This window comes from Nyctereutes procyonoides, unplaced genomic scaffold, assembly GCF_905146905.1.
Source record: "Nyctereutes procyonoides isolate TBG_1078 unplaced genomic scaffold, NYPRO_anot_genome, whole genome shotgun sequence".
Taxonomy (NCBI): domain Eukaryota; kingdom Metazoa; phylum Chordata; class Mammalia; order Carnivora; family Canidae; genus Nyctereutes; species Nyctereutes procyonoides.
Genome location: NW_026575133.1, coordinates 34,080,697 through 34,106,182, shown reverse-complemented (window position 1 = coordinate 34,106,182; position 25,486 = coordinate 34,080,697). Strand labels below are relative to the sequence as shown.

At 46.8% G+C, this 25,486-nt stretch overlaps 2 protein-coding genes across 6 annotated transcripts in view; one reads left to right on the top strand and one right to left on the bottom strand.

The window, feature by feature from the left end:
- Window positions 1-15,692, bottom strand: part of HDLBP (high density lipoprotein binding protein) — a 71,161-nt gene extending 55,469 nt beyond the window's left edge. Inside the window, exon 1 of one of the 2 annotated variants that reach the window (XM_055345964.1) lies at window positions 15,540-15,692. The gene's annotated coding sequence lies outside the window, so the exon portion shown is untranslated. Of the gene's footprint in view, window positions 1-14,796; window positions 14,945-15,539 lie in introns of those variants that run through there. The other variant, XM_055345966.1, reaches the window with a different exon arrangement.
- SEPTIN2 (septin 2) overlaps window positions 15,323-25,486 on the top strand; it is a 33,989-nt gene continuing 23,825 nt past the window's right edge. The window contains exons 1-4 of one of the 4 annotated variants that reach the window (XM_055345967.1): window positions 15,888-15,953; window positions 21,600-21,772; window positions 22,715-22,744; window positions 24,127-24,247. In XM_055345967.1, the coding sequence (XP_055201942.1) occupies window positions 22,736-22,744; window positions 24,127-24,247 (130 nt within the window). In that variant the 5' untranslated portion in view covers window positions 15,888-15,953; window positions 21,600-21,772; window positions 22,715-22,735. Of the gene's footprint in view, window positions 15,581-15,887; window positions 15,954-16,731; window positions 16,755-21,599; window positions 21,773-22,714; window positions 22,745-24,126; window positions 24,248-25,486 lie in introns of those variants that run through there. The other 3 variants (XM_055345969.1, XM_055345970.1, XM_055345968.1) reach the window with 3 other exon arrangements.

The window sequence follows — 25,486 nt, the reverse complement described above, 5'->3', positions numbered from 1 at the left end:
TCATGTAGGGCTCTGTGCTCAGTGGAGTTTGCTTAACATTCTCCCTCTCCCCTCCCTCTGCCCTTCTCTGTCCTGCTTGCGTGTGCACACACACACTCTCCCGATGGAAAAAAGGAAAAGGAAAAGAAGAGACAAAAGAGGTGTCAACCAAATGCAGTGTGGAGAGACCTTCTTTGGGTTTTGATTCAAACAAACCTTATGTGACCTTTGGAGAAAACTGAACACAGGATAGGTATTGGATATTAACAATGTACAGTTAATTTTGTCAGGGATGGTTTTCTTTAAGCCCTCCTCTGTTAAAGATATATGCTAAAGTATTTACAAGTGACACAAAATCTGAAACCTGCTTAAAATACTCAAAACTAACAAAGTTTGGGGAGTGCAGAAGAAGACAAAACCAAAATGGCAAAACGTAGGAACTGTTAAAACTGGTTTACGGGGATCCCTGGGTGGTGCAGCGGTTTAGCGCCTGCCTTTGGCCCCGGGCGTGATCCTGGAGACCCGGGATCGAATCCCACGTCGGGCTCCCGCTGCATGGAGCCTGCTTCTCCCTCTGCCTGTCTCTGCCTCTCTCTCTCTCTCTGTGTGACTATCATAAATTAAAAAAAAAAAAAAAAAAAAACTGGTTTACGGGTATGTGAGTCATCAGTACTCTCTTCTGTCTAGGGGTAGGTTTGAACATTTTCCTAATAAAAGCCTTTAAAAATAGAATCAGAGAAATACTTATCAAAACCTATAAGGATGCTGGCAAAGCTACATTCAGAGGGTGAATCACACTTTTAACTTTTATCATAAAGAGTGAAGATAAATGAGCTAAACATTCATGTCAAATAGAAAATCAAAGCAGAAATAATAAAAGAATTGGTGAGGGGCGCCTGGGTAGTAGCTCAGTTCATTAGGTGTCCGACTCTTTTTTTTTTTCTTCTTAAAGATTTTATTTATTCATGAGAGACAGAGAGAGAGAGAGAGAGAGAGAGAGAGAGAGAGAGAGATGCAGAGACACAGGCAGAGGGAGAAGCAGGCTCCATGCAGGGAGCCCGACGTGGGACTCAGTCCCAGGGCCCCAGGATCACACCTTGGGCTGCAGGCGGCCCTATACTGCTGAGCCACGGAGCTGCCCAAGTGTCCGACTCTTAACCTCAGCTCAGGTCTTGATCTTAGGGTCCTGAGTTCAAGCCTCATGTTGCGCTTCACGCCCAGAAGGCAGCCTACTTAAAAATAAAATAAAATAAAAATTGGATAGAAAATAAAAACAAAAATAGCTGACTCAATCAATCAAAACCAAAATCAGTTTCTCTGAAAATAACAAAGAGCAACTAACTCCTTCTAGTCTGACCAAGGAAAGAAACACAGAGAATACAAGCTCAATGATACAATACTATCCTTGCTTGGTTTTGAAATAAAAACTGCCACAAATGGCAGTAATTATATCTTCAGGTGGCTCCCAAGAAATAAGAGCTTCTTTGCCCCATGGGGCCCTCACAAATTATTTTTGTATCTCACTGGCATTAATTGGGTTCTAAGCCTACCAGGGGACCGGTAACTGTAGTCAAGGGACCAAGGAGATGGGATATGTCTAATAGCCATAGCCAATCAGAATCCATCCATGCAGCTGGGCTGTTTCATCCAAAACACACAGTTTGTACCTGGTGGAAAGGGTGGCCCCCAGAGGCAAATCAAGGCACTGTTTGCTTCCCCAAACAATGAGTGGGTGCTGCAGAGAAGAGATTCTTCACGGCAAACTACTTTACAAACATGGGAAGTTCGGAGTTTGTTTTAAGAGACAGAGAATATGAGTGTGTGAGTGGGGTGGGGAGAGGCAGAGGGAGAATCTCCAGCAGGGTCAGTCTCAGGACTCCCAAGATCATGACCTGAGCAAAAATCAAGAGTCGGATGCTTAAGCGACTGAGCCACCCCGGTGCCCCAAACATGGAAAGTTTTTTTTTTTTTTAAGTATTTTATTTATTTATTCATGAGACACACACACACACACACACACACAGAGAGCGAGAGGCAGAGACACAGGCAGATGGAGAAGCAGGTTCCACGCAGGGAGCCCGACGTGGGACTCAGTCCCATGGCCCGGGGGTCACGCCCTGGGCCGAAGGCGGCGCTAAACTGCTGAGCCACCCAGGGATCCCAAACATGGAAAGTTTCAAACAAAACACCTAACCAATAAATCCAGCATTTAAAAAAAAGAGATTTATTTATTCATGAGAGGCAGAGAGAGAGAGAGAGAGAAAGGCTCCCCGCTGAGCAGGAAGCCTGATGCGGGACTTGATCCCAGTACTCTGGGATCATGACCTGAGCCGGAGGCAGACGCTTCACAGACTGAACCACCCAGGCACCCACCAGCATTTAACTCATAGAATAAGATACCATGAACAGGTAGGGTCTGTTCTAGGGATACAGTAAGGATTCAATATTAGGAAATGTATGCATTTCAAATTCGTACCTCAGAGGATAACAAATGACTGATAGTTGGCCCTTTAAAAATGCCCAAAAGAATGAAGAAAGTCAATATGCATTCCTTGTTTCCTATGGAATTTAATATCAGTAGCAGAAGGAAATGGTTATATGAAGGGTATTTCCCAGAAGTAAAATATAATTAGCATAAAACTAAAAGTATCCTATTAAAATACAGAACAAAATGGCAAGGATGTCTACTATTGCCACAGATTGTCAAACATGCAACTTAAGATATAACTAAGCAAAGACACAAATGTCACTATTTGCAGATGACCGTCTGTCTAGAAATCCTCTCCAAAATAATGAAAAGCTAAGAAAACTGAAGGAAAGTTCAGTACGTCAGCAATACACAGTGTGCACAGGCAGCAGAGACATCACAGAGGAGAAAGCTATATGAAGACGCAAGCTGAGGTTGGAGTGATGTGGCCACAAGCCAAGGAGTGCGGGTGCAGCCATCAAAAACCAGAAGAGACAAAGAACGGTTTCTCGCTCAGTGCTGCAGAGGGAGTGTGTGGCCCTGCCAGATTTCAGATTTCGAGGCTCCAGAACTGAGAATAAATTTCTGTTGTCTGAAGGTACTAAGTTTGCGGTGATTTATTACTGCAGCCCTAAGAGACTAACCCAACATCCCAGTTGGATTTTTTCTTTTGTAACTACAAAAAAATTTCCCAGATTCACCTGAAAATAAAGTCTGCCTAGATTATTTGGCCCAAAAAGTTAGTATTCACCTAAAATTAACAAAACGCACTACAAAGCCAATAGTAACTAGACTCGGTACTCACCAAAGAAGAGGAAAAAGTATGAACAAAACAGACTGATGTGTGAGTATCCAGGAGTTTATCATTTGATACAAGTCCCTTTCAAATTAGTAAGGAAGGATAGCAACAAACAGAAGCGGGCCAATAACAAATTTCCATTTTGGAAAAAGTATAAAAATTGATTCCTGCCTCACACCACACTCCAAAATAAATTCTAGCTGGCTCGAAGATCTGACAGTTAAAAAAAAAAAAAAAAATCAAGCCTTAAGGAGCTAGAATATTGAGGAGAAAAACCTGTGATTTGGGGGTGCAAAGACCTACTGAGGATATAGGCTGTAGACACCATCACCACAGGTATTGACTCATCTGACCCTGTAAGAGGTTAAGAATCTCAGCATAGACTATCTAATAGAGAAGTTAGGATACAAATAATTTTTCTGTTTGGCAGATATCTCAATAGGCTAGGACCTGTGGTCACACAGTTCACAGAAAATTCACACAAACTGCACAAAGACATGAACAGACATTCAATTTCAGTCACCCCTTCCTTTAGGAGATCAACAAAGATGAACAGAAGTGATGCAACGTTTGAAATGGTCGGGAGAAACCGGCAAGGCACTACTGAGACGTGTAAAACTAGAACACGTCACCAACAGCAGACACACGCCAATTCAGCGACCACACTTCAAAGAAGCTCCTTCCCAGAAGCGCCGAAGAACGCAGAACGCAGAGGTGCAACTTCTCTAAGGCGGCTCGCAGGCAAGGAACTAGAAAGAACACGAGTGAGCATCAGCGAACAAGCGGTTAACTATATAGCGCCACGTCCATACCACAATAGGTGTGCTGTCACAAACGGTGAAGCGATGGTTCAGGTAATGGCCTGGAGTGGACAGAAAGACCGAGGATAGAACTTTCTTAAAACTGGGATGTGGGCTTCCATGTAAGAGGATGCCCACCTCTCTGGTGTTATCAGCACCCAGGTGAAGTGGGCAGGGGAGACTCGTAACACAGCGCTGGCTCCTCAAACAAGCAAATACATTAGGGACTACTAGCTCTGTCGGAAAGACTGCTACCAATTTAAAAGGAAGAAACTGGAATGCACACCGAGGTATCTGACTGGAATCAGAAGTCCTGGAATGAACCCTTGTTTTCCAACAGAGAGAGAATACACACGACTGTGTTTTTTTTTTTTTAATTTTTTTTTTTATTTTTTATTTATGATAGTCACAGAGGGAGAGAGAGAGAGAGGCGCAGAGACACAGGCAGAGGGAGAAGCAGGCTCCATGCACCGGGAGCCCGACGTGGGATTCGATCCCGGGTCTCCAGGATCGCGCCCTGGGCCAAAGGCAGGCGCCAAACCGCTGCGCCACCCAGGGATCCCTCGACTGTGTTTTTATAAACATACACGTGTGTGCATGTGTGCACCTGTGAGTGTGTACATGCACAGACGTACACATACACACATACTCTGCGGCTCTATCCACTGAGAGGGCCCGGGTCAGTAACACATCAACAACCGCCTACCTGGTGTCCAGAGTCTGCTTCTCTGAGCACCACCTGCCATCAAAAGGAAGCAGGCATCTTTGAAGAAAAGGCTGATTCCCCATCTGGGACAGGGGAAGCACACGAAAAGCCCAGAGTGTCTTGCTGTACTAAAAAGCAAAATGTTCTAAATGAAAAAGGGGGATGCATCAGAAGGATCTGGGAGCCAGCTTTAAGGGCTATGAACATTACAACAGATAACGAGGGAGGGTGCGTCGAATACAACGGGGAGCAGTGAGCCTAGTCTGATACAGGAATGTGACAAAAACGAAAGTCTGACAAACAAATATTTAGTTTCACAAGTTACCCCCCACCTGCCCCCCCCCACACACTTAAAATGACAGAGACTCCACAGGAGAGAAGTTTGGCAGACACCACAGTAATCCGCGACCAAAGTGAACATCACCAGTAACGGGACGCACTGAATCTGTGAGCCACCCCACGGAACGCAGAGAAAACCTGGCATTCCTTCTGTGCCGTTCCGGCCACAGATGCAAAGGCTGAATCTAATAGAAAGGAAACACCAAACAAAACCCACACCGACAGACATTTTACAAAGTAAGCACCTATAATCATTTCGAGAGTCAAGATCAAGAGAGCCAAGGTAAGAGGCGTAAACACTGCAGCTTGAAGACAACTACAGAGACCCGGCAATGAAATGTTCCCATGTGATTCGGAACTGGATCCTTCTGGTGAAATGTGAATGGGCCTCAAGGTAGCAAAGAGCATCCTCCTTAACTTCCTGATTTTGATGGTTGTATCCGTGGTTAAGGAGGGGAGAGTCTTGTTTGTAGGAAATACATAAAAATATCTAAGGATGATAAAGTTTCATATGCCCAGCTTATTCTCAAATGGTTCAGAAAAGATGCTTTGTACCATACTTGCAACTCCTCTGCAAGACAGCTAATAAAATTAAATGGAGAATAGTACTACTTTTTAGTTAGTAAAATAATGAACGAACGAATCCCTGAGCACCACTGTGGCTCAGTGGGTTGTGGGTCTGACTCTTGACTTCGATTCAGGTCATGATCTCAGGGTCCTGAGAGATGGAGCCCAACGGCAGGCTCCGTGCTCAGTGCAGATCCTGCTTAGGATTCTCTCCCTCTCCCTCTGTCCCTCCCACCCTCACCTGCTTGTGCACATGGTCTCACTCATTCTGAGAAACAAATTATAATACAAATAAATAAATGCCTTCTATTGGAAATGAATATATCGATATAATATAGTATAGAGGGTGGCAAATGGCAGTGATCCTTCAAAGTCAAAACACACGTGATTATATATTTAATCTATTTAGATCAATGCATATTTCACTCACTTTCCATGTAGCATAACAAAATTTTAATCACTAAAGTCTGTTACAATCATCTTCTCAGAGTTCATAAAAGCAGATTTTCAAACCATGAGAAAGTGTCAAGGAAGCCACTGGCAGCACTAAGACCTGCACAGCTGCTCACCCGAAACAGCAGCAGCGTCAGCACGGACCCCCAACAGCTCCCCCCCCCCCCCCGGGAGGGCCCCTCAATGCTCCTCGGCTTTTTTAGACACCACACCCACAAGGGAAAAACAATGTAAAGCCCAATCAGACCGTTCTCTGAGCAAGACCCAGAGACACTGGCAGATGGGGCAAGCCATGTCATGAGACATGGTGAGAGGAGCACTGCCCACGACGAGGGGAACAGTATCTAGGTGGGGGGAGGACGACGACCACGTCAATCAGCACCAGGTGTAAGCAGCCCCCACCACCACTTCAGGATGGGGTGAGGAGAGAAGACAGACAAAAAGTACATTCCGGAATTAAAATATTCCTCTAAGAAGCCTCTTAGTGCACACGAAATCAGTGCTAAATAGACTAAATTGAAAACAGCCTTCCATAAAGCCGTATGCCAGACTGACAGCCGACGCCGAATTACAAGTCAAATGCCACGAGATCCGATGGAAGAGAAAGACCCACCCATCACCACTGTGTGCTACGAAGGCCATTTCCTCCTGGAAGATTTAGTCCTAAAACTAATGGTAGGACCTGAAACCATCAAGTCCATGTTGGAAAAAAATGGACGGGCTAGAGGTACACCCACTGTCTCCAGCTCAGCAGCACCCTCAGGACTGGAGGGAACCCGAAGCCCCAGCCAACCAAGGACAACACCGTGAGGGTTGGGGGAGACAACATAAGGAAAGCCAATGGTGAGCCTACCCACGATTTAAAGATCAACTGCTGATGCTCCCCGAGTAACACCATCTTTTTCTGTTTGCCCAATCTTTCAGAGAAGAATAGCACTTACAAATCTCAAGGGGACCAGGTGATCATCTCCAGCACTTGCATAAACTAACGATGGACCCTGACACCAAGTCTGACGGGTCACCCTGGCTGCAGCTGGCTCTTGTCTGCACATCCCAGACACCACCACGCTGAGCGCTGGGAGCCAAGGGGCTCTGTGCACAGGCAGCCTGGCAGCACTGCTGAGCTCACTGGCGGGCGACAAAGGCGACACACAACTTTGGTCTCATGGGTTGGCGAGTCAGCTCTGAGCATAAGCAAATGTATCAAAATAGAAGCCTTGTTTCAAAAGAAAAAAAATATTCTTCAAATTGATCTCACACACACTGCTTTAAGCCACTACTACAGGACCACCTAGCTGATCTTCTACTTGTCAGAAAAAGTCAAAACAGTACACATAATTCAGCAATTCCACTTGAAAGATATTTCCAAGTGGGCTAAGTATTAATAAAATCAGAAAGCATATCACAAAAAAGTAAAATGAAGAGCAACACTACACATCTGATTTCGTCCACAAGAGCTGGCAAATGCCCTTACTTGTCCACGCACGACGTCCGGGAGTCAGTGCGCTATCGCCACCAGGAAGGACACACGGCGAGCCCCACTCAGACACACTCCAGGGCCTTCTGTCAGTTACGGGACACCATCGAGTAACACAGTTCACGACTGTCAGAACGGTGCAAAAGGGCCATGCTTTCCCCTTATTTTCATTTTTCTAAATTTAATTTCCAAAGAAAGAGTTAAAGAGAGGACCAAAAGTTCTCGACTCTATGTAACGAGGAGCCAGAGACCGCACGTTTTCTATTGGGGGAGCCCTGAGAAGCAGAAACACTTCTCATCAAGTCACTCACCTTAACCAAAATTTAAAAACAGCAAAACAAAGCCAGATACATGACCTCCTTTCCAAAAGTATTCCTTCTAATTCCACAATTCTGTTGTTTCCCTTCTCTCTCGTACCTTCACTTGTTCCAAAGGCTCTGGTCTTTTCCGGGATAAGGGCGTTCTCTCTAGCCTCGCCATCTCTCCTGAGGTCGTCTGTTGTGGCAACCTCTTTAGGAGTCCGGCTCTCTCCAGAGCCTCCAGATGTAACCTCCTGGAGGCTGGGAGCGGTTGTCATGCAGATAGCAGCCATCAAAGCACCTGCGAGAAGACTGTTTTCCCTCCCCCAGGAAACACACACACCCAGAGCTTTGCAGAATGCCGCAGAACCAGTAACCAGGGAAACTCAGCCATCACGCCCTCCTGTGCCCGACCCTGGGTAGAGTCAAAAAGATTCTTGGCTCTCCCTCACAGCAGTGCCCTCCCTCCCAGCCCCTTTGACTTAATGGCAGCGCCCAGGCCCAGTAACGTGCAGACCTAACTCGCTGTACCACCACCAAGTTCACAGCACAGAACTTCCCTCCGACGGCACGACAGTTTCTGCGGCAGAGGTGGGAACACGTGCTGAAGTTATCTCCCCTCTCCAGAAAGAAACCAGAAGTAGCCCTGGTCCAGCCTGCACTCTATCTAGAAGCTTCAAGCACCAACATCATGAAGCTTACGGCTGGGACACAGTGTGTCCTGCTCGTGAGTTCTCAGGTGAGAGCCCAGTAGCATCCACAGGGTCCCCTCTGACCCAGCACTGCAACGCCAAGAATTACCGCTCTGCTTCATAAATGTGGTCCCCAGCTCAACCCACACACCTAAGGGGGGATACTTGAAGATCACACAAAGGGGGTGTGTCATTGATGCTGATAAAGGGGAACAGCATTCAAGACAAGCATAAGCAGGTGGCTTTATGCCAGAACGCCGGGCCAAGCAGCAGCGGCCCCTAAACGCTGTGCCTCGTCACTGCATAAGGCACATGTGCAAAGGATACTCTTGGAGATCACAACACTTTGTTGATCCAAGCACGTCCAAAGCTCAGGAAAAAGTTGCTCCTTGGTTAGTTGAGGCCACAAATTCAACAGTGGTCAAAGAACACAAGAGCAACGTGTGGAGACCTGACCATCGGACTGACTTATCACTATGTCCAGCAAGTCGCTGAGTCTAGAAAGCCGTCCTGGATTCAGCAGCCCATTATAACTCGCCAAAAGTCAGTAAAAGACAAGTGTTCAGAATATCTGCTGTACTACAGGGCCCCCAAACAAGCAGACACCCACCAAGGGCTCCTCCTGAAACCCACATGGAGCCAGGGGCCAGGAACACTGAGAGAGACAGGTATGACGGTAAGATGTCGCCAGGGAGATGCTGGTGCTGGGTGCTCTGATGGGGTGATGGAAACACCAGTCCAGCAAGAGTCCTGAGAAGAAAGCTGATCCCTTGGGGCAGCCCCAGATGGATGACAGCTGACAGCAGCTGTCCGCAGGTCACCCCACACATGGGCCCTGTATGCTTGTTGACTTTGGGCCTGCCCTTTTTTGGGGTTTCATTAGTTCACTTCCTTACCCAAAATGTACTGATGGATATGTACTTGGTGAGAAATGAATGCTTAATGACTGAACCAAGGAAAAAGATTCAAAATTCTAAAGGATGCAGGATGGTTTCAGTTATGTATCTCAGAGCAGAATATCTTGCCTCCAGAAGTTTGGTTGGCTCCACTCTTGGAAAAGACTCAGGAAAGGCTGCATGGACAGGATATCGGCTTCTTGACCCCAAGCTTTAGAGCTCAGCAGCCGTGAGACAGCGAGAAAACACTACGTCAATGTGTCAACATACGAAACTTCTAAAACTGAAAACAAAGATAAGAATGAAATCGCTAATAGATCTTGACTGTGCTCCATCTCCTGCCCGTAAATAGGAATTGAAATCCACTGTGGTATCACTGTGAGGACCAAGTGAGCTCACGTGCAGTGCTTCACAAGAGACGGCACAGAAACAGCTCAGGGAAGACCGATACTGCAGGCAACAGTCCTGCAAGGAGCTTTGCCCAGCCAGTCTCTACTATCCTCAACTGAAAAATGAGGCCCGTGATAGCCACACTCCAGGGCCCTTTTAAGGACTGACCCTACCAAATAGGGCTTCTTCTTAAAAAAAAAAAAAAAAAAAGATTTTATTTATTTATTCAGGAAATACACAGAGAGAGAAGAGGGGCAGAGACACAGGCAGAGGGAGAAGCAGGCTCCATGCATGGAGCCTGACATGGGACTCGATCCCGGGTCTCCAGGATGATGCCCTGGGCTGAAGCGGTGCTAAACTGCTGAGCCACCCGGGCTGCCCAAGGGCTTCTAACCTTCAGCGCTGCTGACCTTTTGACAATTCTTTGTCATGAGCTGAACTGGGCACCAGAGGATGAGGAGCACCTCTGGCCTCTAACCACTAGATGCCAGTAGCACCCCTGAGTCACGACAACCAAAGATGTCTCCAGACACCGCCAGATGTTCTCTGGGGGGCAAGATGGCCTGGTTGAACCATTGCTGGAAATAAAGTGCATGGTGCCTGTTATGCAGGAATCAACAAAGTAAAGCTTTACTACGCAAAGTGTTTCGCATCACTTGCACATCCTTGAAATGGATCACAAAATGGGATGCTACATGAGTGATTATCAGCTCCAAGGGCCATCCTTCCAAACTTGAAAATTCAATTTCCGATAAACTGAGGTGACCAAGTGTTCTGTGCTACCAGAGGAATAAAAACAAGAGCCAAATCTCAGAGATTCGGCTTTCTTATCTTTAAAAGGAAGGAGTTAAAGTCCTAGAGGTCAAGAAACACCTTGAATCACCCCCTGATTAAGCACAGGCCTCAAAGTGAAGTCCAGGTTTCCTGACTCCTGGCCTCGGCGAGGACCGCCTTCCTCACCTGCACAGGCATCGTGACCCCTTGTCAAGTCTGGCAGAATGAACCAATGCCTGGCGGTCTACACTAAGGGACAGGCTCGGCTGCATGCCTCACAAGATCCACCTTCAGGAATGTCTAAAGGTACCACTTCATAATGCTTATTTGGAAAACATTCATACTGATTGCTCAATGGCCCCTGCTAACTAAACACTGGCTCCCGCCTCTCATTATTACTCTGGGTGAGGCCTGCAGTCCCTGCGGTGGGGCCTCGGGGCACAGCTCAGCCTCTGGGAAGACCTTCCCCGCCCCCATGACAAAGCCTGGGATGGAATGGGCAGGGGCTGTGAAGGCTGCATTAATACTGGCTTTATTAACACTACAGCAAGTCTGCTATAGTCCAAGGAATAGGACTTCCGGCATAAAAAATACTATAAAACACAACAAAACAATGTAAAAATCAGTAAATCCCTCATGATTCTTCCTCAGGAAGTATCTCTAAAATTGTTTTATCCAAGGTTTTCCTTGAATGTATTAGTCCTTGGTATAAATAAGAAAGAATAAGATCATTATTGGCATTGCTTCACCACCTGCTGCACTTAATTCCATTTAAAATGCATCATGGCCGTCTATGGTTTACATGCAATTTTACCTCATTTATTAACAGTGCGTGGTGAATCAAATAAACGTAAGTTAGTAACTTCTCTATAGAGGTCACATGCTTCTTGTGTGTGATTTTACAAACACTTTTGAAAAAAATAACCTCTCCTCACTAGAGCCAGTAGCTCTTACAGGACGGGTTCCTAGAAATACAATTATATGATTAGTCGGGGTGTAGGGATAGTCACTGCAGAGGCATAATTACCCTCCCAATGAGCTCAACTATTTACACCCTGCAACATCTGACTGTACGTGTCCCCCTCACCTTTGGGAACTAAAATAGTCTTGTTAGTTTCTTCCAGTTTGTAGGGGAAACAGGATTTCAATGTCAATTCTCTGATCATCAGCAAAACTTAAATCTTGCTTTGCTTCTTGGCCATTCGAATTTCTTGACCACGAAGACTGACCTGTTCATCTCTTTTTTACTAGGGTGTTTCAGCACATGTGTAGGACAAAAACAAAATCGACAGCTGGGCTACACAGGACTAGCAAAGAATAAAAGAATCACAAATTTAAGTGAAATTCATGTTGTAAGCTAAAAATAACACACCCAGTGGGTACTCAGAGAAGTGAGGAGAAAATACTATTAAAAAGGACGTTTTGTTTTGTTTTGTCCCTTTCACAGCCCGGGTCAAAGGCTGTGTTTTTTGCCGCTGGAAAGGGAAACAGAATCTTTGGACTGGGGACACTCATTACAGTGCAGGGTGAGATATCATTCTGGAGAAAGAGGAGGAAGTCCGTCCATGGTAACTGCTAAGATTATAGTCTTCTCCTTCACTTAGCCCGCTGGACAAAGGCAAGAGGCAGGAAGATATTTTTGTGCAGAAGCTCAAGAGACAGTAAGACGGTGACAGGGTGTCTTAGGAAATGGCCCAAGCAGGTATCTCTGCAGTGAACACCACAGCTGACAAGTCCCAACTACTGACATTTGAGCAGGTGGGAAAATATCACCAGATAGTACAGAAAAGCCCTGAAACGAAAGCCAAAAATCCCAAACAAACATAAAGTAGCCTGAAGCAAACTGTGACTTCAGAGAAAGAAAACCCCCCAAACTTAGGAACGTCCTCAGAGATAAGGGGAGGTACAACAAGCTATGAACCAAAACCAAACCAGGATGGGAGAAGACTGGAACAGAGGGGGCAGGAGGACAGTCTCAGGGACATGCATGGAGCACAGCTCAACAATACGGCCCACATAAAGTTGAGAACGTCTTCCAGAAAGTGGACAACCTAAGCAAAATCAGTGTCCATCCAGAAGGCCCAACAGTTGAGTTCCACAAAAAGAAGGTGAATGGGAAGAAATCAAAGCAATAAATTAAAAACGTCTAGTGCTGAAGAACGGGACTTTCCACATAAGAGGGGCCTAAAAAGTAGGCAGGACACTACATGGAAACAGACTCCGAGGGACATCACTGCGCTGCGTGTTGTGCATTTCAGGGAGAAAAATCCTTTAAGCTTCAGAAAAGAAATATCCATGTATAGAGGCCAAAAAATCAGAATGTCAGAAGCCTTTAACAATAACCCTCAAGACAGAAGTCAGAGCAAAATGGTGTCTCTCACCCAGACACATGGGGAGAAATAAAGCACTTTCGATATTCTTGTTCTCAAAACTTTATCTCCCCTTCATCTGCCCCCGGGCAACACCTTAAGGAAGCGTTCCACCACAATGAGGGTAGCCAAGTCCAGAGAAAGGGACACTGGTGTGTCCTGGAGACCAAGGACCCTATGAAGGGGTCGGGGTTGGGGACCTGCAAGAAGAATACAGCAGGTGGGAGCCTGGAAGATATATATTCAAGAAGAGATTAATAAAATACTGAATTTCATCAGACAAAAAAAGGACTCCGTTTCTTGAAAGTTGATTGGGACAACTGGTCAATTTGGGACCGTAATGATAAATACACAGAAAGAGCAAACAGAAAACAAGACTCACAAGAACATCAGGAGAAACGAAATCTGATGACGTGGAAAAGGGAAAGTAATCCCAGCACACCATCTGCCCAGCTGTGAATGGCCCCATGGAGTCAGAACATGAACACTCAATCCTGGACTAAGCAAGGTAAAGGTGCACGGGCTTCAGGCGGCCGTGTGCGCACGCAGGGAAGGTAAAAGGAAGCTACAGACGTCACATTCCTTCTCAGGGTTAAGTGAGGAGACCAGGCGTGCAACAAGAGGAAAGCCATGAACCAGCAGGCGAGCGCATGGGCCGCTCAGAGTTGGAGGCAGAGACTAAAGGAGCCCACCAAGAGGGGGACGTGTCTGCTCTGCAGGAGAATTGACAGGACTGGGGAAGGCAATTCAGGGTCTCCTTGAAAGCCTTCCTACATTTAGTATTCCTTTAAAAAAACTACTTGAAGATACAACCTTGACTTGAAATAAAATTAAGTTTCAATTTTAAAATTCACATGAATGCCAATAAAATGTATTAAGGAAGAGCACACGTGGTCAACGTACTGTTATGAAATTAACTGCAGCCATCAAGATGACACGTCTGGAACATCACGTCTGGCTCGTCTCTAGCAGTATTTAAGGAACGTTAGCATGCCTGGTCAAACAGCCCACTAGGGATGCCACTTGTTAAAGGTCTGGTTTTAGAAACACACACACACACACAAGAGAACTTAGGCACAGAATAACTCGTGTACGCAATTTCTTAAATGTCATAGAGATGAAGACAGTTTGATTTTCTTGGTTTGCAAAGGTCGAACCTTGTGGAGCTTTTATAACTAAAAGGAAAAGGCACTGTGACACGCCGATGCTCTCTGGGTTTCCACTTGGTCAAAACCTTTTCAATATGCGTGCTGGACCTCTTGCCAGCAGCTTGGCAACTAAACTCAGTTGTGCGCGGTTTCTTCCAGGAGCTTAGTTATTTCCTCTTAATAAGAAAGGGGAAAGCTTCCTCTGAGCGCGGGCCCTGGGGGGTGGATGGATGTAGGCTGAATGGACCGCACCCGACAGAAGCACCATCCGGGACTCCAGGGAGTGTGTTCTCTGCTCACGCCACCCTGGCAAATGGGCCAGTTTCGGTCGGGAGGCATGAACGCAGAACCTAAGGCGTCCAGCCGCGAGTGGCGCGGGTAAGTCATCCCGGTGGACGCTGCAATCCCGGGAGGGCCTGCCCCAGCCGGACCGTCCTGGAGGACAGAGAGGGCGCGAAGGCCTGCAGGACCGGACCGTCGGACACTCGGAGCCGAGCCAGCCGCTCGACCTCCCGCCCGTCGTCGTGTCCCTTGGCCGAAGCTCGTCTTCCCGATCACAACACCCCGTTCTGGTAAGACTCCTCCAAATCCAGCCCGAGAACCACGGTCGGTGTGGAACAGCGGCGCCGCCTCCTTCCTACCTCCGTCCCTGCTCCGCGGCCCGCGCATCCCCACGGGCGAACCCGCACGCTAGGCCACGAGCTGCTTCGGGAAGAGAAAGACCAGGGTGCGTCCTCCGCCCTCTGCGCCCTGGGGCCGAGCGCGGCGCGCAGGCTTCTGAACCCAGGTCGGGCCGTCGGGAGCCTCGGGCGGCCGGGGTCGCGGGGGGCAGCGGGGGCAGCGGGGGCACCGGGAGGCCGTGCCCCCCCCCCGCCCCGCCCCGCGCGCCGTCTGCGGGGCCAAGGACGCGGGCGCACGCGGGCGAGGGGCCGCGCTCCCGGCCACGACCTGCGGGTGCGAGCTCGCCGAGGTCCGGGGGCGGGGAAGGGGGCGCACCCCGGGCCCGCCCCACCCCCCGGCCCAGGCCGGAGCCCGGGTCCCCGGGGACGGCCGCCGCGCTCTCCGGTTCGCGCACAGGCCCCGGCCCACGTGACCCGCGGCGGCCAATGGGGGCGAAGCCCCCCGCACCAGCGAGACGCGGGCGGCCCGGGGCTAGAGCGGCCCGCCCGGCCGCCCGCCGCAGCCCCCGGCCCCGCTCCGGCGCTGCCCGCTCGGCGCTGCCGCCATCTTCCCGGAGGAGAGCGCGGAGGCGGACGCGGAGGCTCCCGGCCGCGGCCGCGCCGCCCCCCCGCCGCCCCTCTTCCCCTCGGCGGCCCCCCGGCTCGCGCTAAGCAAACGCCCTCCCTCCCACGCCGCGCACCCGCGAGGCCAGGACCCGCGCTACCTGTTCCGCTCCGGTCCGCGCAAGGAAGCCGAGCTCATAAGGTGGGCGCCGTGGCGGAGCAGGGACGGGCCGCCATCTTGGTAAAGGAGAAGAGGCTCCGCTTGACCTCCCCCCGCCCCCAGCCTCTATATGGCCAACCGCCGTGGGAGGGGCGCGGCGCCTGCGCAGAGGCGGCCAGCGCGGACGGGCCTGCGCTCTCGGACGCGGCGGGCGGGGGCGGGGAGGAGGCCGGGTCGCGCCGGGGCAGGGAGCGCGGGCGAGGGGGCGGGCCGACGTGGTGACGCCGCGCGCGCGGGGCGGGGCGGGCCGACGTGATGACGCCGCGCGCGCGGGGCGGGGCGGGGCGGGCGGCGGGCTCTGGGCGGTCCGCGGCGCGGTCGGTGGGCGCCTGCTTCTCCGCTCGTCTCGTCGGCGGTGAGTGGCTCGCCGGGGCCCCGCCGTCGCGGGGGGGGGGGGGCGGTGCGGGCTGTAGGCGGGCGCGGCGGCGGCGGCGGGCGGCGGGCTCCGGGGGCGCGGGCGGCGGCCCGCTGGGTGTGGGGGAGGGGCGCAGGCCCGGGCTCTCCTCCGCCCCGGGGCCCCTCCTCCGCTGCGGGGTCCTTCCTCCGCCCCGGGGGCTCGCTCTCCTGCGCCTCGGGCCCCTCCTCCGCCCCGGGGGCCCCTGGTCCGCCCGGGATCCTAGTCCGCTCCAGGCCCCTCCTCCGCCCCGGGGTCCCCCCCCCCCGCCCGGGGCCTCTCCTCCCCGCATCCTAGTCAGCCCCGGCCCCTCCTCCGCCCCGGGGTCCTCGGCGCTCGCGGCAGGACGTGGCCGGAAGAGCCCGGCGCGGACGGCCTGGGCGGCGGGGGAGGGGAACCGGGCGGGGCCTGCGGGGTCTGGTCCCGGTTGCGGCCTCGCCCCGCGCGCCCCGCCCCGCCCCGCCCCGCGCTGCTCTGGGGCTGGGGTCCGGCCCTGCCCCGGGCGCACCGGGCACGTGCCCCGCGCCGGGACGAGCTGCTCCGACGCGGCCGTGCGGGGCCCCCGGGAGGTGCGGCCGCGGCCCCGGCGGGCCGTGTGTGGCCGCTCCCCGCAGGCCGCCTGTCGCTCCCGGGGCCCGGCTCGGCCCGGACGCAGGCCGGGAGCACTCGGCCGCCCAGGGGGTCCTCACGCTTTTTCCCTTTTGCAGCCTGGCCTGCCCCCTGGCACAGCAGCCCGGGTGACGAACGGGGCTGCCCGGTCAGGTGAGATGCGCGCGGACTGCTTTGGAGCTGGCAGGCGACCCAGGGAAGCGGGGGCGCGGCTGCCCTCGTGGTGGCCCCTGAGTGCGATTCAGGCCCGTTTCTAGACCGACGCCGAAGACCCAAGCTAAGGGAAGGGCGCAGCGGAGCTCACCTGCCTTCCTGCCGCAGCGTTGGGTCGAAGGCCTTTTGCCTTCTGTGTTTACACCACGCGGTGCTGGTGGTCGCACGTGGACTTGGCGGTCTATGCGACGCGCTGCCCCGGTAGCCGCTGAGCTCACGCTGTGTAGGGGTCGCGCCTTCCTCGGATCCAGAGAATCTGAAGGTCGAGTGTCTCGAGAGCTTTGGATTAGGGATAACGGACTCTCGGGGTCCTCTACAGCAGCGTCGTTGCGTGGGTTGGGGCCATGTGTGTAGATGCAGGAGTAACATGACCGAGATTGGTAGTTACGGCAGTCCGCTGGTGGAAACACCACTAGCCAAATACACTTGAACGTATTGCCAAGAATCTAGTTTTATGCATCTGTTTTTCATCTTTTGTTTTGGAAAAGATGCCTTGTTCTGTGTGAATTGGGATGGGAGTATTGCCCCGTGGAAGAAGGAAGCCGTGCTCAGGAGAAGACGGACGTCTAAATTGCTAGCGTCTGGAATGAGCACAACCTGAAAGAATGAAGTTTTTGTTTGACCGCATTGAGTGTGGGGGATCCACATGGTCTGCAGTCATGGTGTGAATCACAGGGCTTGGCATCCCGTGTTGCAGGCTTTCTTGGTGAAAACCAGGTGCTTCAAAAGTTGCGTGGTTTGGTCCTCCTTCAGCTTCATTTTACATTAATTAGCTAGTAGCTTATGTTGTTAGAAAGTCATAGTGGATCCAAATTATATTTCAGGAAAAAAGCTGAATATGAAAGAAATAGGATATGGCAAGAAAAGCTTGCTAAATTAGAATAATTCATAGCCTGTTCCAATAATGGTATTCTCCATTTCCCCCTACGTGTGTATCCAGTAGGTCTTCCTGCTTTCCTTTCAGCGGGAAACTGATAGGGAGCAGTGAAAGTTCCCTTTCTCTCCTGTAAAACAACCCAGTCCTGCTGAACAGGATGAGGTGAACACAGGTGGGCTCGAGGTATGGCGTTCTCAGGGTGCTCAAAAGAAGTTGATCAGAACCTAGGCAGAGGCCCAGGGTTCAGTGAGGGGAAGCAAGTCTGGAATTCAGGAGAGACCTGCAGGATAGTCCTGAGTCCTCTTGGGTTTGTTTGAAATAAGATACGTGTGATAGCTTGTAAGGCAAGTGCCCATTTATTTATTTATTTATTCATTCATTCCCACTCTTTTTCCATCCTTAGGCATTTATTCTTCATGTAAACTTGAAGGTCACTTTATCCAGTCCTTTTAGAAAAAACTCGTATTAGGATTCCACCTGGGGTTGGACCACATTATATACTAATTTGGGAGAAATGAAAATGATTTGGTTCAACTAGGCTCTGCTTTTTTCTGAATTTGTTCTTACGTGTTTGGTTGTTTTTTGTTTTAATTCTGTTGTAGAACGCATTTTATCCTTATTTCTATTCCTTTATATTACTAGTACAGAAGGGAATTATTTTGCATCTGGCTTTTATCCAGCCATCTTACTAAACTACCTTATTCTAGAATTTTTTTTTAAAGATTTATTTATTTATTTATTTATTTATTTATTTATTTATTTGAATGGGGGTGGGGAGGGGCAGAGAGAGAGAATCTTGAGCAGACTCCCTGCTGAGCACAGAGCCAGACTTGGGGCTCATTCCTAGGACCCCAAGATCCATGACCTGAGCCAAAACCAAGAATTGGATATTCAACTGACTTAGCCACCCAGGCACCCCTAGAATTCTTTTTAACTGAACTATTTGTGTTTTCTGTGTATTCAGTCTTATCAACGAAAAAAACTTGTTTTTTTCATTTTGCTATTTCACTGAATTTCAATAGTGAGGTTGCAGTATGAAGATCTTGTTTGGTTCTTTATTCAAATGAACAACCCAAAAAATGAGACCATCCAAGAATAAGTGTTTTTTTTTTTTTTTAGAGATTTTATTTATTTGAGATAGGGCATGAATGTGGCACATAAGCAGGGAACAGCAGAGGAAGAGGGAGAAGCAGGGGCTCCATCCCAGGACCCTGGGATCATGACCTGGGTTGAAGCCAGACACTTAACCCGCTGAGCCGCCCAGGCGCCCCCAGAATAAGTGTTTTAAAATAATTACAGTGGTAATGGACATCCATGCCTAATTAATAATTAGAATTTAAATAGGTTTAGTATTCCATTGTTGAGAAAATAACATTTGCCATTGGTGTTCGGTGTCAATTAGATATAAGCAGTTTCCTTAATGTTTTCATTAGAGGTGGTTGCTAAATTTTATCATAGGTCTCTTCAGCATCAATTCCTATAGGATTATCTCCTTTAATTTTTTTGTAATGGCTTCATATAGGTGGATGCTTTTAGTATATTTATGGAACCTAATTGCTGAAAATATTTCATTGAGAGTGTTTGCGTTTATATTCATGAGTGAGATTTGACATAGCGCTACCTAACCAGGTTTCTTAGGTCTCTGGCTGGGTTTGTTGTTAAAGTTGTAGTGTCCTCATAGAATTGGGGTGCTTTCTCTTGTTTTATACTGGTTTAAGTGTTACTCGTTCTGGGTTGGATGGAACACAGCTCTAATTCCGTCTGGTCTGGGGCCCATCTTCATTGGTAGATTTTATTCAGCTGTTCGGTAGTATTTGTTCTGGTCAATGTTTTCAGTTCTTGTTCCATTTTGGTAATTTACAGTGTCTGGGAAGTCATCCATTTCTTCCAGATTTTCAAATCTCTGGCCATCTTGATATGTGGAGTCTCCTGAGTCTGTGATTATACCTTCTTTTCTATAGTTGCTTTTTTTTTTTTCCCTTAGTGGGATTTGTGAGGAATTTATTTCAGAGAAGTAGTTTTTAAATCCATTTATCCTTCTATTGAGTTAACTTTGTCAATTTGAGAACCAAATTTCTTTATTTTCAGTATTCTTTAATGAAAATAATTAAAACTCAAATTCTTATCAGTCTATGAAGCTTTTACTGTGTTCCATCACTTTCTAGATAGCTTGTGGTTTTGCTTTTGTTACTCTCATTGCTCCAAGGGATATCCAAGAGTGTTCCAAATAATTGGGAATTGTATTTTTTTTTCTCCTAGTTTTAACAGATCACAAGTTGAAAACATCAATTGTAAAAATATATTTTAAGATTTACTTAAAGTTTTTATAGTAATTACATGATTTTTTTTCTTTAACTGCTTCTCTTTATGCTATTAACTCAAGATTCTCTGTGTCTGTAGATTCTAATTTATTGGTTGTATTACTCAATCCTCTGCTTGCTCATATTCTGTTTACTGAATTTGTAATTCTGAGGGATGCTAGTAAAGTCTTACACTTGTATTTTTATCAAGTTCACCTGGCATTTTTTCTAGTCTTTGCTCTATGTTATTTATCTGCTGTAATGATTTGTATATGCAAATTTGGGAATGTTGTATCTTCCCTATAAATCGTTCTTTTTATCAGGATCACATTTTTACCTTAAATCTCACCTGGGCTGATGTTATTTTCCGTCCTACTTTCTTTGTGTTTGGCCAGCCTGGTGTCTTTTAGGCTGTCCCTTTGTTTTCAAAACTTTTGTTACTTTGTTTTAAGTATATCCTTGCACTTAATGATTCATTTTATTATTTTTTTCTCTTGTTTCCATGATTTTGCTGACTTCATCAAGTTGCTATTCTGTATCTTTCTCTTAATTTGGAAGTTCCGCTGTCATTTTTTTTTTTTTTTAATGGTTACCTATTTTGTAGTCACACTGAATCTCTATTTAAAAAAGGTCGTTTGCTCTTCCTTCTGTCAGAACCATCTGTGTTCCATCTGACCCTCACCTCACCCTTTGGAGTGTTTTACTTTTGCGCTCTCACTCTTGTCCTCAACTCTTAGGTTTCACGGAGGTAGTTTAATACTAATCCTATATTATTCATAGAACTTTCCCAGGGTGTCCTTTCTATTCAGGAGACCTTCATTCACTCCAGATAGTCGGGTAATGTGTGGACTCTTCTTCTGTTGCTATTCTTTTCCTCCCTCTGTCCCTTCACTTAATGAGAACTCTTATTGTTAACATGGTAGGTGGCCTGGATGGTTCTTCCAAGACTATCTTTTACCCATGATTTCCTTCTCTGTATTATTGCCTGTGCATTAAAATTTTTTTGTATTTGGTCTTCCGAGTCACAGTTCGAGTCTTAACTTGTGACCGTTTGTTCAATTTGAGTTACCAGACTTTAAGTTTGAAAATCATGGTTTTTAGGTCCAATAAGTCTTATTTCTATCATTTTATTTTTTTAAATTAAGATTTTATTTATTAGAGAGAAAAAGAAAGAGAGCAAGAGCAGGGTGGGGGACAGAGGCAGAGGGCAAAGCAGACTCCTTGCTGAGCAGGGAGTGCAATGCGGGGTCCATCCAGGACCCCGGGATCGTGACCTGAGCAGAAGGCAGATGCTCAACCGTGGAGCCGCCCAGGTGCCCCCAGTTTTGTTTCTTTTAAGTAGTGCACTTGCATCTTCTTCTCAGTGATATTATTTTTTTGCTTCAAATTATGGCCTTCCTCCTCCTGGTGCTTGCCTGTTGAGCTCTTGTTGGAGGCAGGGAGATGTAAGAGAGTAAGACTGTCAATCTTACTCCTGGAGTACTCACGCTCCAGACCTCTGTTCTCCAGGCTTTTCCAGCATCCTCTGGATTCCTTTCCTTGCCAAAAGGTTCTTCAGAATTCATCTCCTGCCTCTGTTGTTGCCTAACATTCCTTCTTTCCTCTCAGGTTGCCTTCATTCCACCACCTGGGCTTGGAGCTTCCCACACCTCCTCAGTTGGTGGCTCTTCCCCGTGGCCCAGCCTTCCAGCACGCTCCATTCTCAGCCCAGGTGGTAGCAGTGAGCAGTTTGCAGATTGCACTGAGTCCTCCGCTCTCTTCTGCCTCCCTTCTCCTGCCAGGTAGATGCCAGTAAGACTTCCAGGGGGCCGCTAGGAGGAGAACCAAGGCTATGATGCTTGTTTTCGGTGGAATTCTATAAACCCTACTGCGGTCAGCCTTAGCTATCCATACCCGGGCGTGAGGTGCAGGAGCCTCCTGTCTTCAGAGGTGGTTGGGAACATTTCCATTCAGGAGGGGAAGAGAGTATACAGTTTTGAGGAATGTTAAGGTTTGGGGGCTGAGAAGGCAAGAACGTGAAACTTCCTAATAGGTTTCTAAGCTCTAGAGGGAATCAAATCTGACTGCATTCGTATCTTTTGACTTTGTTACCAAAGGTTAGCCAATAGACTCCATGTTCCCTGAAGTTCCAAGTTTTCTAAAATTCATATTAAAATTCCAAATGTCTCTGAAGCTATTGTCACACTCCTCCTGCACTCCAGGGTCTTCAGGTCCTTTTTCTTTTACTTATAAATGTTGCTCTGTGTGCCCGCCCCATTGTCGAAAACCAGTTCTCAGGATCTCAAAGAACCTCCAATAGCACATAGTGCTCTACAAGCAGCACCCTTTCCGGTGGACAGGTTTCAGAGAGAGGAAGGAAATCAAAATTCCAGGGGTCATGAGAATGTCTTTTTCTCCTGTTGTGTCCCTGGTGCTTAGCATATCATCAGTACTAAAGAAAGTTTGCATGTTATTGGAATTTCAGAGTGTCTATATATATATATATATATATATATATATATATATATATATATATGTATGGGTGATTGGATTGACCTACTTTTTTAATACCTAATTTAAAATGAGATAATCTCTTCATTTCTGTAATTTGATGCAGTTGACAAGGTCAGTGAAACAGAAGCTGTTTATGCTTTATGTGTAAGCCTTTACTTGTCAGTTTGTGCTAAATCTAATGTGTGTGCATGCATACGTGGATATATGAGTATGTATTTCTTTTTTAACAGATTGAGAAATCTTCACTGAAGATGTCTAAGGTAAGAGATCTCACTTCTCGTGCATAAAGAGAAACTGCTTTATGTTTTCAAGCTGCTTATAGTCAAGACTGATGTGACTCATTTTTAATACAACTGATATATTTGATTCATTGAGACCGTTCTAATTTGACATTTTAAAAGCTTTGAGCTTTCCTTTTTCAGATTTCCAATTTCTTGTTTCTAAATACATCAGTAACAATCCGTTTAAGCTCCTTTACATCATTCCCAGGAGACCAATCAAGTAATAATTTCAAATTCTAATAATTTATCATCATGAAGTGTATAGGGCTCTTATATTTGATAAATTGGCTTATATCAGCTTGCAAATTAGCCCAGAGCCCTGAAAATAAATTACCTCTAAAAGACATGCTGAGAAAAGCAGAACTTGTTTTATGATTGCAAGATTATTACTTTGCTTTTATATTTGAGTGTTTGGGTGTTATACTTAATCATTTATACTAGTTTTTACTTTTATGCAAGTATTAATGTGGAACACTGATGAGCAAAAAAGCAAATATTAATTGTAATTCTATCTCTTGGAAATAACCACTAGCAACATTTTGTGAATATTCTTTTTACATCTGTGTAGGTGCATTTGAATATGCATTTCTAAAATGTAATCCTAAATGAAATATTATTTCTAAATTAATAAATCAGTTGGTGTATCTTTGATTTCCTCACATTTTTAGTGTGCTACTACCTAGATTCTACAGCTTTATTGTACTTGTACTTGCTTTATTGCGTCTCCATCGGTCCTTCCACCTGTTGAGGAATATTGATGCTTCCCTGTACGGTCATCAGCTATGTTCCATTTCTCATTCCCATCTACTCTTTGGTCTGAAGCTAGATGTTCACATCCCACCCCTAAGTTGCCTGCTTCACCCTTGGTGGCACTGTCCCATAAAGCTAGAAATAAATAAGAGACATAGCTTATGGCTTGTTCCTGGATACGTTTCACAAATGCATCATATCTGACACCTAGAAGAATTTACGTTTGGAAGCCATTCTGCTAAATTTGTTCAGTGAAACCACTTTCGATTGCGGCATTACTTTGTAAATTTTGACTGATTTCCCTGGAACTCTATAGATAATTTCCGAAGTCGAAATTTGAATTGTACAAAGATCATTTTCTCTTAATGTGTTGCTTAATTGCTTAACAAAAATGTAATTTTAGATCAGCACCTAGGCATGGAATGATACTGAATTAGTTTTTCTTTGAAAAAAAATGTTCTTAAGTGAATACCATTAGTTTCCTGATAGAGATGCCTTTTTGAATAGTGGATATATGTATTTTGTGTGTGTGAGAACTAATGACACCTTTGTCACGGGTTTGATTATATCTTAATAGCAACTAACAGGGTATTTATTTGTTCTTATTTTAGCAACAACCAACCCAGTTTATAAATCCAGAAACTCCTGGCTATGTCGGATTTGCGAATCTTCCCAATCAAGTTCACCGAAAATCAGTGAAAAAAGGTTTTGAGTTCACACTAATGGTGGTCGGTAAGAAATTAACTTACACCTTCAGGCTTATTAAATATGTGCCTATTTCTCCTTCCCAGCCTTTAGGGTGTAATAGTAAGAAGTCAGTGGGAAAATTCCTTTATTGTCAGATTCAAGTAACTGGGAATTTGGGGGATAAAAATTCTTTAGAAAATTTTGCTGATGAATAAAATCTCTTATTTTTGTCATTTCCTTGTTTGTATGTGTGAAAGATTTCACTCTTTGTGCCAGTGAGCCTCCAAAATGGCCTCACTGATTCTTGCCTCCTGGTATTTGTGATACTTTGTATCCCCTCCTCACTGAGTAGCTCTTATGCATGTAGTCAGTAGGACACAGCAGAAATGAAGGTGTGTGACTTTGAGACTAGGTCATAAAAGAGATTGTGGCTTACCCCTGTCTTCTCTCAAATCACTATTGGGGATGCCAGCTGCTGGGTTGTGAGGACCCTCCAGCAGCTTTATATACAAGTTCCACAAGGCAGGGAGCCGAGACCTGCCAGTAGCTGTGTGGAAGCTGTTCTAGACCTTCACTTAACAAAGTTATAAACAAGTCTTAAAGAATCAAGCTGATTGACAAATTAGCTACTTTTCAGGATAAAAGTCATCATTCATTTAAAAAGGTTGTCAAAATCCAGTTTAGATGGGATGCCTGGATGGCTCAGTGATTGAATGTCTGCCTTTGGCTCAGGTCATGATGCTGGGGTTCTGGGATCGAGTCCTGCATTGGGCTCCCAGTAGGAAGCCTGTTTCTCCTTCTGCCTGTGTCTCTGCCCCTCTGTGTGTCTCTCTTGAATAAGTAAAAAAAAAAAAAAAATCTTTAAAAAAAAAAAAAAGAAAATCTAGTTTACAGTGTAACATTGATACTTGCTAGCATTCAGTAATAAAGTACTGTTTATGCAAAGAAACAAAACAATGTAGCACATAACCAGGAGAGAAATCAGGCAATAGAAATAGGTCCAGAAGTGACAGGTGATAGAATTGGTGAAAGAGAATATTTACTATTTTAAATACACTCTTGGTTCGTAAAGGAGAACAGCAATACAGTAAGGAAGTACAAGATAGCCAGAAAAGACCTAACAGAAAGAACTAGAGATTAAAAAAAAAAAAATAGAGATTACAACAACTGAGATGGAAATTTTTCTGACCTAACAGCAAATTTTGCACTGCAGAAGAGAAAAGTTCAATAGAAAATATCCAGATACCAAGTAGAATAAATATGAAGAACACTCCATGGCACACA